Source organism: Nannospalax galili, unplaced genomic scaffold (assembly GCF_000622305.1).
Source record: "Nannospalax galili isolate Female #2095 unplaced genomic scaffold, S.galili_v1.0 scaffold77, whole genome shotgun sequence".
Classification (NCBI taxonomy): domain Eukaryota; kingdom Metazoa; phylum Chordata; class Mammalia; order Rodentia; family Spalacidae; genus Nannospalax; species Nannospalax galili.
The window spans coordinates 1,803,226-1,819,835 of NW_008341457.1; the positions used below are offsets into that span (position 1 = coordinate 1,803,226).

At 53.3% G+C, this 16,610-nt stretch overlaps 2 protein-coding genes across 3 annotated transcripts; both read right to left on the reverse strand.

Annotated features, from left to right (window-relative positions):
- Positions 1–295: 295 nt before the first annotated feature.
- On the reverse strand, positions 296–7,502 carry Yju2 (YJU2 splicing factor homolog). The gene is made up of 8 exons (XM_008836996.3): positions 7,382–7,502; positions 6,207–6,307; positions 5,983–6,127; positions 5,058–5,192; positions 4,530–4,711; positions 3,944–4,064; positions 1,506–1,629; positions 296–826 (listed from the first exon to the last, which is right to left on the reverse strand). The coding sequence occupies exons 1-8, from the start codon at positions 7,403–7,405 to the stop codon at positions 717–719; spliced, it is 942 nt and encodes a 313-aa protein (XP_008835218.1). The 5' UTR covers positions 7,406–7,502; the 3' UTR covers positions 296–716.
- A 2,453-nt stretch (positions 7,503–9,955) lies between these two features.
- Positions 9,956–16,327, reverse strand: Ebi3 (Epstein-Barr virus induced 3). Of its 2 annotated transcripts, none has more exons than XM_008836999.3 (5): positions 15,293–16,327; positions 13,642–13,765; positions 12,612–12,790; positions 11,763–11,920; positions 9,956–10,373 (listed from the first exon to the last, which is right to left on the reverse strand). In XM_008836999.3, exons 1-5 carry the CDS (start codon positions 15,357–15,359, stop codon positions 10,230–10,232), a joined length of 672 nt encoding a protein of 223 aa, XP_008835221.1. In that variant the 5' UTR covers positions 15,360–16,327; the 3' UTR covers positions 9,956–10,229. The 2 variants fall into 2 exon arrangements, with proteins under 2 accessions (XP_008835221.1, XP_008835220.1); XM_008836998.3 differs by having other exon boundaries at positions 13,642–13,768.
- Positions 16,328–16,610: the final 283 nt, after the last annotated feature.

A 16,610-nucleotide genomic window follows, 5' to 3' on the forward strand; every position in this document is an offset into this window, starting at 1 on the left:
GAGGCAGGGTGACTGCCTGGGGGAGGGCCGGATGTTGGGGGGCACCAACCCCTCTTCATTTTGGAACCTCCACAGGAGAGAAGGAACCAGTAACGGGGTGAAAGGACAAGACCCCTAGGGAACCAGGATGTAAGCTGCATGCCTGTCAGCCCAGCACTGGGAGGCAGAGGCAGAAGCAGGACCAGTTCAGGCTCATCCTCAGCTACGCAGTGCACAGGAGGCCCGCCTGGGCTATGTGAGACCCTGTCTCTTAATCCCCCACTCCAAAAAAAAAAAATCCACCTTGCCATCCATGCTTGGTTCACCCGGTTTCATTCAACAGGCCCAGCCTCTGTCACTGTGTTACAGTATTAGAAAATAGACTTGAAAAAGCTGGATTGTGCATAAAAAAATGCCATGCCGAGTGGCTAGTGCCCAGGCCAGTTCTGTGCATGCCTGGGGGAGGGGGGCAGACCCCAGGCACCACATTCTGCCTGGTTTTGTTGCATTATTTTTTGGTGCTGGGCTGGAACCCAGAGGTGGCAAGTGCCTCTTGAGGAGCCCCATTTTAGACAGGGGGAATGGCCTGCCCAGACCCTGTTTCAAAGACTAGAGGAGCCCCAGGCCCACACTGTGCTGTCTTGGTGGTGGATGTGGTCAGCGTGGGGTGTCACAGTCACCTCCTCTGGTTTCTCAGAGGGTGACAGAGGTCTGTGTGAAGCTGGGATCCCTGGGGCTCAGTTGCTGCTGTCGCTGTCCCCGCTGTCTCCATAAGCACCCAGCTGGCTCAGGGAGGTGCCAGGAATCTGGGGTGCAGGGCTGGCTGCTGTCCCGCTGCTGGGGGCCCCTGCAGGGAAAAGGCACATCAGCCACAGTCCTGGCCTTCATTGGCCTGTGATACCCAGGGGTGCAAGAGCTGCAGAGATCCCCAGGAAGGACACATCTTGGGTCCCCCCACCCCCAGTTTAATCCTCAAAACCACCACCCTGGACATACCTATGCAGATCTGTGCAGTGGGGACCCCACCCGGCAGCAAGCACCCCCCCATACAGGTACCGCTCAAGGGTCAATTGGGACCACCTGCCTCAGCAACAATGTGCCTACTCCATTGCGTGGCTTCAGGCAAGTATACAAGCCTCCCCGAGCCGAACGTAGGGATCGGCCTCTGAGAACCATGGTTTGCACCAATAACAGGAGTGTCACTGGATCACCTGCCTTGTGTCAACCCCCAACACAGCCCTCTTGTAGCCCAGGCTTGCCTGACGTCCATATGCAGTCCAGGTTTACCCTGAACTTCTGATCTCCTGCCTTGCCTCCTAAGTGCTGGGGTGACAGATGTGATCCATGTCACCTGGCTTTGGGAGTGCTGGAGATGAACCCAGGAACTCAGGCCCTCATGTGTGCTGGGCGGGCTCTGCCTACTGAGCTGCAACCCTCCCCCCTGCCCTGAGGGTTAACCCTCACCCCACCCTACAAAGCTTCAAGCATAGTCGGGGTCCACCTGCCACCCAGGGCTGCTGACTCACCTGGGTTGGGCACCTGGCCCCCCTCTGAGCCCTTGGCTTCTGTCCTTGTCTTCTTGACCAGTATCAGGCCAGCCAACCGACTCCTGCTGCCAACACTGCCCATTTTCCTCTTGCCCTGCAAGGTCTGCGGGGTGATGGGTGGCAGATGTTGGGGTGCTGCCCCGGGTCCAGGCCCTGCCAGCCTCTCTGATCCCGGCCTGGGGAGCCAGCTGTGGGGTGTCTTTGCCACCCCATTTGCACTCCAGTAAGACTATCAAGTCTACTCTATGGCTCCAAATCACCCTGGGCTTGGGGTTCCAGCCCCCTGTTCATGGCTGCCCCATCCCCCCACCTGGTGGACTCCTATGAACTCCCAGAACCCATTCTTGTATGTCCCATGTGCCACCTGTCCACTGGCTCCTAGGTGCCAACCATGGCTCCCAGCATACAGTAGGGGCTCAATCTGTAGCCCAGGCTAGCCCCAGACACCCAAGTGCTGGATGACGGGTACATGCCACCATTAGGTCTAAACAGAGGGATTGTCTGTAAGGGGCACCGCCCGAGACAGTGACAGGAGCTGGGTGCAGTGCATGGCCGATGTCCCAGCCCTCAGGAAGCTGTGGCAGGCAGGAGGACTGTGAGTTCAAAGCCAGCCTAAGCTGTGGAGTGAGACCTTGTTGAAAAGAAAAGTACAAAATAGAAAACAGTAAACAGAACGAAGCACGCTTGGTTCCGTGTTACGGGCTTGGTTCCGTGTTACGGGCTTGGTTCCCTGTTACGGGCTTGGTTCCCTGTTACGGGCTTGGTTCCGTGTTATGGGCTTGGTTCCGTGTTACGGGCTTGGTTCCATGTTACGGGCTTGGTTCCCTGTTACGGGCTTGGTTCCGTGTTACGGGCTTGGTTCCCTGTTACGGGCTTGGTTCTGTGTTACGGGCTTGGTTCCGTGTTACGGACTTGGTTCCGTGTTATGGGCTTGGTTCCCTGTTACGTGCTTGGTTCCGTGTTATGGGCTTGGTTCCCTGTTACGGGCTTGGTTCCGTGTTACGGGCTTGGTTCCGTGTTACGGGCTTGGTTCCCTGTTACGACTTGGTTCCGTGTTACGGGCTTGGTTCCCTGTTACGTGCTTGGTTCTGTGTTACGGGCTTGGTTCCGTGTTACGACTTGGTTCCGTGTTACGGGCTTGGTTCCCTGTTACGTGCTTGGTTCCGTGTTACGGGCTTGGTTCCGTGTTACGGGCTTGGTTCCCCGTTACGTGCTTGGTTCTGTGTTACGGGCTTGGTTCCGTGTTACGGGCTTGGTTCCGTGTTACATGCTTGGTTCCATATTGAGAGCCCAGCAGAACGAATGGCCTGTCTCAGACAGGTGCCACATCCTTGTTTGGGTCCCAGTCAGACAAGGCTGCCCACAGGGCAGGGAGGGGAGCTCCAGAAGAGAGCCAGAAGGGCTGCTGAGGCCCCTGAGGGGCACCCAGGGCCATGGAGTGAGGAGGAAGCTTCTATGCCCTCATGTCCTGTGGGCCTGCTCCCGGGATTTACGTTTCTTTTCTTTTTTGACATTATTTTATTATTATATATTATATATTTTTTGGAGACCCTATAGCCCCAGCTGGCCTGGAATTCTTTGTGTAGCCCAGGCTGGCCTCAATCTCACAGAGCCCCACCTGCCTCTGCCTCCCAACTGCTGGGATTAAAGGTGTGAACCATCAGGTCTGGCTTTAATTTTTGATTTTTTTTTGTCTTTTTGGAACTCACTACGTAGACCAGGCTGGCCTTGAACTCACAGAGATCTGTCTGCCTCTGCCTCCCGAGTGCTGGGATTAAAGGCATGCGCCACCACTCTGTGCTTAATTTTCACTTTTAACTGTGTGTATACATGTGTGTCTGTGGGTGTGCATACATGCATGCAATGCCTGGGGATGTCAGAAGGGGGTGTCAGATCCCCTGGAACCAGTTACAGATAGCTGTTAGCTACCATGTGGGTGCTCAGAACTGCTCCTGGGATCTCTGCTGAGCCAGCTCCCAGCCCCTTTTTGCTGTTTCTTTAAAATGTACCCTTGTGTTGTAGGCCAGAGGTTAACTTGGGGTGTCTCCCCAGTTGCTGTCCACCTATTTTGAGGCAGGGTCTCTGAACCTGGCATTCTGGGACCCTGTCAGGCTGTGTGGCCCATGCTCTGGGAACCCTCCTGTCTTGTCCCATGGGGCTGGGGTCATAGGCACCTGTGCACCCGGCTTTCTATGTGGCCATGGTGATTTGAATCCAGGACCTTGGGCTGGTGGGGAGTCACTTGCCCTCTAAGCAGTCTCCAGCTCTTTGGGGGGCTTTACTGTCCACACCACCCCTCATAGGCCATGACAGCAACATGGCAGCCACAATCCACCGTCTGGCCTCACGGATGCCTCAGCCGTTTCTGGCTTATGGTCCCATAGGGCCTGGGCACACGGATCTGGGGTCCCACTCACCTCATCCAGGATGGTTGTGGGGCTGGGCCTGATGGCCGGCCGTGGTGGGATGGGGGCAGCCTCATCTTCTGAGTCAGAATCTTCCAGAAGCCTGTGCTGGCGAGCCTTCTCCAGCAAGGCCCTGTGGGAGGAGATGCAGGTCTGAGAACCTGCTCCGTGGGATAGCAGCCTGTGTCCCCAACCACTCACTGCCTGTTCCTGACTCATAGCATGGCACGGAGCAGGCCACAGCTGACAGTTTTCAGGGCTGTATCTCAGAGGCTGAGGACTCGCTGGCACATGAAACCCTGGGTTTGTACCCAGCACCCCATAAGCTGGGAAAGGTGGCACACACCTGTCACCCTCATACTCAGGAGGCAGGAGGATCAGGAGTTCAGGGTCAGCCTGGGCTACATGAGGAGTTGGAGGCCAGCCTGGACTACATAAGACCCTGCCTCAAAAAAGGCCAGAGAGGGTCATACACTGGGTCTTGGGACATGGCCAGGGTCAGGCTGCTGGATCCCAAGTCAGATGCTGTGGGAGAGGAAGGATGGGAGGGGACATCCAGGAGTCCTAGAAAGACCCAGTAGGGCCCACTCTGGCTCACGCGGTCTCTCGCTCGTCCTCCTCCTCCTGCTGCTGCCTGCACTCCTCCGTGGACAGCCGGTGCTGGTGCAGCATGGCCTCAAAGTCCACGTGCGCCTGCCGCTGGTTCAAGTCCTTCAACTCCTGCAGGTTTTCTAGGACCTCCATCTCCAGTTTTGAGTCCTTCGTGCGGTTCTCCAGGACCTGGGGGTGGTTGGCAGGAGGTGAGCTGGACGGGCCCAGGGAGGGGCTGGGAGAGTTGGGGACAGGGAGGGGATGAGGATGACGGGGACAGGGAGGGGCTGGGAGAGTTGGGGACAGGGAGGGGATGAGGACGGGGACAGGGAGGGGATGAGGAGGATGGGGACAGGGAGGGGATGAGAAGGACAGGGACAGGGAGGGGATGAGGATGGGGACAGGGAGGGGATGAGGACAGGGAGGAGATGGGGTGGAGGATGGGACGTAGACAGGGAGGATGGGGATAGGACAAGGGCAGGACAGGGTAGGTGATGATGATGATGAGGGGAGGACAGGGAGGCCCCACACACACCTTCATGGGGTTGTTCAGCTCCTCGTCCTCTCGCTCCTTCTGCACTCGCTTCTCCTCTTCTTCCAGAAGCTTCTCAGCCTGGAAGTTCCTCGTGGCCCCATGCTCCATGGTGTAGTCTGTGTTCTCAGGGTCTGTCTGGGAGGACAGGACGGTCACTGCTGCCTGCACCCCTGGCAGCTGCCCATAGCCCAGCTGCTCCTTGCAATTTTCCTGTTCCTTCTCTCTGCTGTCTTACTGCTTTGGTGGTACTCAGCCTTCTCTAAGGCTCACAGCTGCTGGAATAGTACATAGCCGTGACAAAGACCACACAACTTCCTGGCACCAGCTGTGACTCCACCCTGCCTCCTTCAATTTTTTTTTTTTTTGGTTTTGTTTTGCTGTGGAGACGTCTCCCTGCAACCCCAGCTGACCTGGAACTCACTACTGCATAGACCAGGCTGTCCTCAACCTGAACCAAGATCTGCCTGCTGGGAGTAAAGGCGTTCCACTGCTGCCTGCCTTCTACTCTGTACCCTCCAAGTATTTCTGGGCCAACATCTTTAGTCCTTTGTGCCCGCTGTGCTTTTTCCCAGGTCTGTGTTCACACGTTCAACTACTTTCTTCCTTATAAATCACACACACACAACCTGATGTGGTGACACATGCTTGTCAAACCAGCACTCAGAAGAGTGGAGGCAGAAGGCTCAGGAATTCAGGGTCATCCTTGGGTACATTCAGTTTGAGGTCAACCTAGGCTACAGGTGGCCCTGGCTAAACAAAAAAAATGAATACACCATGGTTTTTTACTGGCTATGTAATATTCCACTTTGATCATTTGCTTCTGATCCCATACTACTGCTGCATAGCCAGCAGCCCTGTCTTTGCATGGGTGGTTCTGCAGGCTACTGCCTTCAGGTCCTTCCAGGGGAGCAAGGCAGTGCCCTACCTTGAAGGTGATCTCAGCCAGGCAGCGAGTACACTTGATGTAGAAGCGGAAGATGGGGAGTCCCAGGTACACCTCGTTCTGCACTGTCTCCTTGCGTGCGTTGAACTTCTTGCCCTTGTAGATGTACTCTCCGCACGTCTTACACCTGCGGGCATGGGTGCTCACGAGCCATCTGGGGACCCTGTCCCGTCCCCAGGTCCCCCAGGGGCATGTGGGGGGCTCACCTCATGTTGAAGGGTGCCATCAGCCGCACCACGTACTGCCGGTCCTTAGGGAGCTTGAGCTTGGGGATCTTCGAGGGGTCGAAGTCGGGGGGGTAGTATTTCTGTGGGAAGGACAGTGGGGCTGGGAGTCGCGTTGGGGGCAGTCCAGGGAGCTGCTGGGGGGGGCTGTGCTCCTCACCACATGGTCTATCCCAGACACAGCAAGGGAAGGGGTGCAGGGAGGGGCAGGGGTGGCACTAGCCTTGGGTACGTCCTCCCCGGGACGCCCAGGGTGCAGTTCACCCGTGACATGTGCAACGCAGGTTCCAGGAAGGTCCTAGGGGTCGGCAGTGGGCCAGGTGGCCAGCCCGAAAGGAACCTAGGTTCAGGCTAAACCGTGTGGTTGGCATAGACTGGCAGGGATGGGGCTGGGTCGCTCCAGGGTCCACCCTCCGCCACGCCTGTGTACAAGGCCGATGTTACACACCGAGCCTGTCATTTGGGTCAAAGTGGTAATTTTGAAGACAGTTGCATCCCTTTGATCCCAGCACTGGGGAGGCAGAGGCTGGCGGATCTCTGTGATATGGAGGCCAGCCTGGGCTACAGGAGTCTCAAATAAATAAACAAATAAAATGAATTTAAAAAACCACTAGGAGATGGAGAACGAAATGGACGCATTTTCCACATGGGAAAACTGAGACCCTCACATCCCAGCCACTCAAGATTCAGATCTGGGAAAGCTGGTGAGGGAACATAGGATAAGAGCTTTCTGACATTCATTGGTCAAATAACTGGGCGGAATTGGTGCAACCTGGAAGGTCCCCACCCCCATCCCGGCCCAACCCCCGTCCCCGTCAGGGAACGCCCACAAAAAACATAATTGGCTACAGACGCCGGAGGCAGGACCCCCAAGCAATTAGACAATTCCGAGACGGTCAATCAGATGACGCCAAAAAGCAACCACTCTAAGCCCCGCCTCCCCACTGGTGATTATTTTCTAAACCGGAAGGGAAGTTTACGGGTAGACCCGCCCTAAGAAATGTGATTGGCAAGACGTTGGGAAGCCCCGCCCCGCGGAAGGCTGTTGAGAAAGCAAAAACACCTTTCAATAGGAAAATCCGGAAGCAAAGCCTATCTCTCGCGAAGCTCCGCAGATGTCCACTCTCGGAGGAAACATCTAGACTCTGAACACTTACGTTTAAAACTTTCCTTTCCGACATCTTCGACTTCTCTTCGCCTCACAATCGACAAGAACGGCGTACGGTTTCTGATTAACTGAGGGTCTCGCTCGGACCCGCACTTCCGTTGACGTCACTTCCTCAGGCGATTTACTGGTGCAGCATCCACGGATTGCCGTTTTCAGTAGCTGCTATCCCTGCCGATCAAGATCCAAGTCCTTCTCCATGGAATTCCGGAGTTGCAATTAGTGAGACGCAGAATTAGGGTTCCGGGTGCATCCTGATTTGAGGACATGGGAAAGGATGGCTCCTGCTGCTTGTTCTGCCTTACAGCCAACCATGTTTTGTCCTCAAGGACTCGGCTGCTAGTCGGGACATTCCCTGTTAATCTTTCTTTCCCTCTTTTTTTCTTTTCTTTCTTTTTTTTTCAGTCTTTTTGAGACAGGGTCTCCCTGTAGCTCCAACTGTCCTGGAACTCATTATGTAGACCAGGCTGGCCTTGAATTCACAAAGATCCGCCTGCCTCTGCCACCAAAGTGCTGGGATTAAAGGCGTGCGCCACCACGCCCGGCTCTTTCCCTCTTTTATCCAGCTTGTGAGACAGGATCAGACTATGTATCTCAGGCTGTTCTTCAATTTTCAGAGATTCTGCCTCTGCCGCCCAAGCGCTGGGACTACCGGCGTGTGATTCCAGACTAGGCTCTTTGTACTTTTTCTTTTTGAAATACATTTTACATTCGTTTATTTATTATTGTGTGTATATGTGTGTGCGAAATATGGCAAACCCCATTATTGAGCCACGCCCCCAGCCCCTCGCTGGAGGATTCTAGGCTATCACTCTACCCGGAGCCACGCCCCCAGCCCCTCACTGGAGGATTCTAGGCTGTCACTCTACCCTGAGCCACGCCCCAGCCCCTCACTGGGGATTCTAGGCTGTCACTCTACCCTGAGCCACGCCCCAGCCCCCTCACTGGGGATTCTAGGCTGTCACTCTACCCTGAGCCACGCCCCAGCCCCCTCACTGGGGATTCTAGGCTGTCACTCTACCCTGAGCCACGCCCCAGCCCCCTCACTGGGGATTCTAGGCTGTCATTCTACCCTGAGCCACGCCCCAGCCCCCTCACTGGGGATTCTAGGCTATCACTCTACTCTGAGCCACGCCCCCAGCCCCTCACTGGAGGATTCTAAGCTGTCACTCTACCCCTGAGCCAGGACCCCAGCCCCTCACTGGGGGGACTCTAGGCAGGGCCTCTTGTCTTTGAGCCACACCTCAGTCTTCTTTTTAACTTTTACTCATGGTATCCAGGTTGCCAGACTGCCTTGAGCTGTCCTGCTGCCTCATCCTCCAGCTTGCTGGGGTGAGAAGCCTGAGGCCCTTAACCCTTCTTTTCCCAACAAGGCTGGGCTGTGTCTGCTGGCTCTTGGCCAGGTGAGTGGAGGGTCTACAGTGTGTAGCCCCCGACATTTACGTGCTGGCAATTTTATTTATTATTTATTTATTTATTTATTTAATTTATTTTGGTCTTTTGGAGACAGGGTCTCCCTGTCGCCCCAGCTGGCATGGAACTCACTATGTAGACCTGGCTGGCCTTGAACTCAGAGAAACTCACCTGCTGGGATTAAAGGCTTGTGCCACCACGCCTGGTGTACATGCTGGCAACTTTTTTCCAGTTCTTTCTGTGGGACTGGGGTGGCTCCTGGGGCCTTGTTAGGCAAGCACTCCCCATGATCCCCAGTCGAGCCCTGTGTGTTGAGTTAGACAGGCAGCCAATGAGCTCTAGTTTATGATGGAGCCAACCCTTCTCTGTCTTCTGCAGAAGCCCTGTCCCTTTTCCCTTCTGACACAAGATGGTGGCTCATGAGGCCCCTGCCAGAAGCCAGCACCAGCTCTGGGACCCCTAAACTCCAGAACCCTAAGCTAAATCAAATGTTCAGTATAACCGATCCATTCTGGGCCTGAGAAGATAGTTCAGTTAATAAAGTTCTTGCCTTGTAAGTGTGAGGACCTCAGTTTGAATCCTCTGTGAGCTCGAGGCCAGCCTGGTCTACGCTCCAAACCAGCCAGGGATACAGAGAGACCCTGTCTTAGAAACAAAACAAAACAAAAAACAAGGTGGAGAGCAGCTAAGGAATGCACCTGAGGCTGACACAAAAATGTGCAAAGGGGGATGGAGAGCCAGTTTGGCAGTTTACAGTGCTGGCTGCTCTTCCAGAGTCCAAGGGATCAGTTCCCACCACACACAAGGCAGCTAACAACCCTCCTTAACTTCCAGAAGACCTGACAGTCTTTCCTGGCCTCTGGAGGCACCTGCACTCATGTACACACACAGGTATATATAATTTTAATTAATTAATTAATTAATATATTCATTTCTGTCTTTTTTTTTTTGAGACAGGGACTCAACATGTATCTCTGGCTAGCTTGGAACTTACTATGTATACCAGGCTGGCCTTGAACTTACAGAGATCTGCCTGTCTCTGTCTCCTGAGTGCTGGGATTACAGACATGTGCCACAATACCTGGCTCAAATACGTATAATTTAAAAAGAAATAAAATCATTTTAAAATTGGAAAAGATGACAGGAATCCTTTCAATAATTCTCATTTAATTAAATGTTCTAATTAAACATAAATCACATTGACAGTTCCAACACTGCTGAAACAGTAAGGTTGACCCCACTTCACAGGTTTGGAAATTGAGGCCCAGAGAGGTAAAGTCAGTTGTCCAAGGTTGCTCAGTAGCTCAGCAGATAAAAAGTCTGGATTCGAACCCAGGACAGGTGGATCCGATTCACTTTCAAGTAGACAACAGGATTTCATGATTTCAAGAACCCAGGCCCTCTTTCAGGGTGCTAGGAAGTCCCTACTACTTGTCCAGAGTCACAGCGGGAAGGCTCCAGTCACTGGGTTCCCCATAGTTGGTGAGGTCCTGTGCTGACACCTGGATGTGGTACCTAGCATGGGGCCGCGTGGCCCTGAGGGTGAAGGTCGTGGCTTCGATGGGCCCTACCTGTGGGCAGAGAGGACTCCCAGGTCACTGAAAGGAGGTGGGAACAACACTGGGCACCAAATGTGGTTACTGAGGGCTGGGGACACAGGCCAGTGACTAGGCAAGCAAGAGGGCCCAAGCTCAAATCCCAAGCACTCCTGTGAAGCCACACACAGTAGAGCCGGGATGGGAGGTGGGAGGTGTAGACACAGTGTCAGCCTATGACCCCAGTGCTGGGGAGGTGGGGACACTAGGAAATAAGGCCTCACTGACCAGTCTGGCCAGCTCCAGGCTCACTGAGAGGCTGCCTTAGAAATGAAAGTGGAGCCGGGCATAGTGGCACAGGCCTTTAGTCCCAGCACTTGGGAGGCAGAGGCAGGTGGATCTCTGTGAGTTCAAGGCCAGCCTGGTCTACATAGTGAGTTTCAGGCCAGCTGGGACTATAGGGAGACCCTGTCTCAAAAAGACCAAAAAATAAAATAAAATTAGCTGATTGGAGAGTTGGCTCAGGGGTTAAGGGCTGGCTGTTCTTGCAGAGGACCTGGGTTCTATTCCCAGCACTCACTTAGCAGCTAACAACCATCTATAACTCCAGTTCCTGGGGATCCAACGCCCTCTTCTGTTCTCAGCGCGCATTGCACAGCACAAGTGCACATACACATAAAATAAAGATAATAAATTTTTAAAAAAATAGATCAGGCATGATGGCGTACACCTTTAAGGCAGGCAGATCTCTGTGGGTTCCTGGCCAGCTTGGGCTACAGGGAGATCCTGTCTCAAAAAGACCAAAAAATAAATTGGAAATCAAGAAATAGAGAGAGAGAGAGAGAGAGAGAGAGAGATATAGGAGAGGGAAAATAAATAATTAAAATAATTAAAAATTGGGGCTGGAGAGATGGCTTAGCAGTTAGGAGCACTGGTTGTTCTTACAAAAGACCCAGGTTTGAATCCCAGCACCCACATGGCAGCTAACAACTGTCCATAACTCCAGTTCCAGGGGATCTGACAGCCTCTTTTGTCCTCCTCGGGCATTGCACAACACGGGTGCACTTACCTACATGTAGGCAATACACGTATATACATAAAATAAAAAATTTAAAAAAAAAGCCAGGCGTGGTGGCACATGCCTTTAATCCCAGCACTCGGGAGGCAGAGGCAGGTGGATCTCTGTGAGTTCGAGGCCAGCCTGGTCTACATAGTGAGTTCCAGGACAGCTGGGGCTACAGGGGGACCCTGTCTCGAAAAGACCAAAATAAATAAATAAATAAAAATTAAAGATCAAGGCAGAGAGTGCCCAAGGAAAATCCCCCCACACAATGAGGACCTCTGGACTCCATGCACAAACAGGGCATCCACACTGGCCATCCCTCCTCCCCTCACCCTCCTCCTGTCTTCCCCTCACCCCCTCACCTGGCGGAAGCGGGAGGCACCATGTCGCCTGTAGCGAATTCGGTACTTGAGAGAGAAAACCTCTGGGAAAGGCCAGGAGCTAGGGGGCTGCCACTGCACCTGCAGCCGCTGTCCAGGGACCCGGCTCAGGACCACAGCTTCTGGGGGGTCGGGCTGGACTACAGAGCGACAGGAAGCAGGTTGGGCCTCATTCAGCTCAATCACCATATTCCCTCATCCGCTCACTTGTTCATCTATCCATTCACTGTATTATTTGGTCTCTCATATTAATCACTCACTATTCACTCATCCATCCATTCATCTATCCATTCATTCATCCATTCATTGAATCGGTCCCTCCATCTCCCCTTCCCACTCTCCCACTCTTTCAGGCCCCAGACAAGGAACTAGGGGGCCCATCACATACAGTCAGACCAGATGTCAGGAGCTGGGTGGGCTGTGTCAAAACCTCACTCCTGCTCAAGCCTGAGTAATATTCCATTGTATAAATGGACATTGTATGTACATCCATGCACAGGGGCCACATGGGATGGGCCGCCTTTTGGCCACTGTGAGTTATACTGCCATCAATATTAGTATGCCTGGTGTGTTGGAGGGGCAGAGGGAGGAGGAAGTCGGAGAGGGGACCAGGCAGGACCTTGTGTGCTGCAGGAAGGACTTGGGCTTTGCTCTTGAGGGGAAGAGTCATGGAGGATCGAGGGTGGTACTCATAGGCTCCCCCTGGTGGCTGTTGCGGGGAAGATGGGCTGTGTATGAAGGGCGGGCAGGATCTGAGGACCAGGTGGAGGCCAGGAGAGGGGTCGTGACTTTGGACAGATTGAAGATGGCGCGGAGAGGGGGGGCACTCACTGATATGCTCAGCTATAAAGGCCAGGAAACTGCTGGTGGCACCGCCTGGGTTGAGCGCGGTGACGTTGAGAACATGGGGGACTGCGGAGAACAGGTGCACATCAGGAATGCTGCAGCTGGTGGCCTCCGGGGTCAGCTGCACACAGAGCTGGCTCTCCTGCTGGATGGTCACACCGAGCCTGTGCACACGGGAGGCACTGTGAGGCTTGTGGGTGACACGCTAGGGCCATTCCTGCACCTCACTGGGAGGTGATCAGTGAGACAGCAGCCAGATGCTAGGTGGGAGTTCTGCCTTGACACCACCCATAGCTGGTTTGTGCCATCCCAGGGAAGTCACACACCACAACACCATGAATTTCCCATGACCCGGAATTTGGAGTGACACACCCCAGGAGGACACTAGGATGCTGAAGAATTCTCTAGTGGATCCATATAAGACTTGTTTGTTTTGCTGTTTTTGAGACTTGAGACAGGGTCTAATGGAGCCCAAACTGGAACTTGTTATGTAGCAGAGGATGACCTAGAACCAGATTTTGTTGTTTTTTAAAAAATATTTTTGATTTATACATTTTTATTTTATGTGTATGAGTGTCTTGCCTGCATGTACTAAGTGCACCATATGTGCAATGTCTGCAGAACTCAGAAGAGGGTGTCAGATCCCCTGGAACTGGAGTTACAGATGTTGGAGGTCACCATGTGGGTGCTGGGAACTGAACCCAGTCCTCTTCAAGAACAGCCAGAGCTCTTAACTGCTGAGCCAGCTCTCCAGCCCCCAGTTATTTTGTTCTGTTTTGATTTGGTTTGGGTTTTGTTTGTTTGTGAAAGACAGAGTCTCACTACGTAGACCAGGCTGGCCCCATCTTTCAGAGATTCATCCGCCTCTGCCTTCTGAGCACTGGGTTTAAAGTCATGGAATAAGGTGTTTTGAGGATAGGCTACTGTGGAATTCTGAACATTTACCGTTTGGGATTCTGTACCCCCCAGGGGTCCATGGCCAGTGTTCTCCTCTCTCCCTTCTCATCCCACTGACCTGTATGAGGCGATGAAGGTCGTGGCCCCTGAGGTGGAGTTGGGAGCTGGCAGCAGTGTCCAGGAGCAGTCCACGGCCACGGGATACCGAGAGGCACGGCACCTCACCCTGGGCTGGCTAAGAGCTACTGGGCCCCAAGGAAGAAAGAGAAAGGAGCTTGTGAGCCTTTGAGGCCAGACTGTGTGCCAAGCACCTGCTTCATGAGCAGCCAGCACTGCTGTGCCTCCTAGAGGCCCTCTGTGCACTTGGTGCACAGGCTCTTATGCCTACTACAAAACCCCAAGGCACCAACTATGAGTCCATTTTCCAGATAAGGAAACTGAGGGTCAAGGACATCATATGTCTTTTTCTTTCTTTTTTTCTAATTACAGGAGCTCTAATTAATCACACCACCTACAGGCTTGGTTTATACCTTCTTTTTTAATTACAGGGTCTCATGGGACTGGAGAGCTGTCTCTGTAGTTAAGACCACTGGCTCCTCTTGCAGAGGACCTGTGTTCTAGTCCCAGCACCCATATGGTGGCTAACAACTATCCTAACTCTAGTTTCAAGGAATTCAACACCCTCCTCTGACCTCTGCAGGCATTGCATGACATGGGTGCATGTACATACATGCAGGCAATACACTCATAGACATAAAATAAAAATAATAAATAAAAAATTTTAACAAAGAACAGGGTCTCACATAGTCCAGGTTGGCCTCCATGAAGCTAAGGATGACCCTGAACTCCTGCTTCCTGTCTCATACATGCTAGGAAAACATCTACTCACTCAGCCCCTGCCTTTTTATTTATTTTTCGTTTCAACTTTTTTTTAAATGTTTTATTTATTATTTTATGTGTATGCATGTATTGCCTGCATGTAGGTAAGTGCACCCGTGTTGTGCAATGCCCGCGGAGGACAGAAGAGGCTGTTAGATCCCCTGGAATAGGAGTTAAGGACAGTCGTTATCTGCCATGTGGGTGCACTGGGATTCGAACCCGGGTCTTCTGCAAGAAGAACCAGTGTTCTTAACCGCTGAGCCATCTCTCCAGCCCCCGTTTCAACTTTTTTTTGTCTTTTTTGTAGCCCCAGCTGTCCTTGAACTCACTATGTAGACCAGGCTTGCCTCAAACTCACAAAGATCCGCCTGCCTCTGCCTCCCAAGCGCTGTGATTAAAGGCGTGTGCCACCATGCCCGGCCACAACTTTTTTTTTTTTTTTTAATTTTCAGTGTAGAACTTTTTTTGCCTGCGTGTATGTAAGTGCACTGTGTGTGTGCAATGACCGTGGAGGTCAGAAGAGAACATTGGATCCCCTGGAACTGGCGTTACAGACGGCTGTTAGCTGCTATGTGGGTGCTGGGAATCAAACCCGGGTCCTCTGGAAGACCGGCAGTGCTGCTAACCGCCGAGACCCCAGCCCTAGAGGGCCAGCTCCCCAGCTTCACAAATCTACCAGCTCATGCTTTCGCTGCCTCCTCCTGGCTAAGGAAGTTTCCGCTTCTCTGCGCCTGTTTCCCCACGCCTACCTTGGGATTCGAATATGTCTCACCACTGTAGGCATGTGAGTTCATACCCGCTCTAGGTATAAACCAAGCCTGAAGGTCAAGGGCTGGTCCCGAACTAACATGCCTCAGGTTTGTGTCCCACTCCCCACTGCGTCCACATACCTGTCTCTGGGCGGCCAGGGGAGCAGCTGGCCCACAGGGTGAGTGTCAGCAAGAGACGAGGGTCCATCTCCAGGCTGGGGGCTGAGGGGGACTTCTCAACAGGTCCCGACAGGATGCAATGGAGATGAGGACGGTACAGGAGGCTCAGAGCTTGTTCCCAGCTCCCGGAGTGTGAGGTTGGGTGGGGCAGAGGGAGGGCTCGGAAAGGAAGAAGTGACCCCGGCCTTCCCAGCACTGCGGGGTGCGCAGTCCTTCCTTCCGGCCGGCCGGGGTGATGATGGGAAACTTACGGGGAAACCCCAGGAAGGGGGACGGGAAGGGAGAGACAGAGACAGAGACTGAGAGAGACAGAGACAGAGGAGCACAGGCCCAGAGGGGTTCGCAGCGCAGGATGATGGTGACCCTCTTGTCACCCACACGCACCCCAGCTCTCTGGCCCTTGGTGGATGGAGGGAGAAGCCCCCGCCTTCAGACAGTTGCTAGCCCTGGGGCCATAAGAACTCCCGAGGTACCTGGAGACCGCTCAGGAAACCCAGGGAAACCCCCAGGGACAGCTGGACATACAGGAACACGCCCCTCCTCCCGCCAAGCTGCAAAGCACCAAGAAAGCCCCTGGGAGTTTTAGGGGGGTTGCCAGGACATACCGGGAGCTGGGACCTGGACTGTGACAGGCTCTGGTTAAAGCGATGATAAAGGAACAGAGATACATTCATTTGGGGGGGGGGGGCAAAGTGTTATCCCAGCACGCAGGAGGCTGAAACAGGAGGATCCCAGTGACTGTAACTCCAACCTAGGCTACGCAGGGCTCAAAACTAAACAACAGCAACATAACACAAAAGAAAATGAAGGCTGTGGGTGGTGTGGTGTCCAGCACTAGACCAGTCTGAAATGCACCCAGGGGTCCATTCCAGTATCAAAAATAGAAAGAGAAAGACAGGCATAGTGACATACGCCAGGCATAGTGACATATGCCTTTAACCCCAGCACTTGGGCCAGCCTGGTCTACATAGGGAGTTCCAGGCTAGCTAGAGATATGGAGAAACCCTGTCTCAAAATTAAAAACCCAAAACCAGCTGGGCGTGGTGGTGCACGCCTGTAGTCCCAGCACTTGGGAGGCAGAGGCAGGCGGATCTCTGTGAGTTCGAGGCCAGCTTGGTCTACATAGTGAGTTCCAGGACAGCTGGGGCTACAGGGAGAGCCTGTCTCAAAAAAAAGATTAAGAAAGGAAAAACCGAAGGTGAACAAAATATTGAAATGTTGAAGAGAAAATCCCAGACTGGCAATATTACCTTTTGGAGCTAAGGACTTCATGTATGTC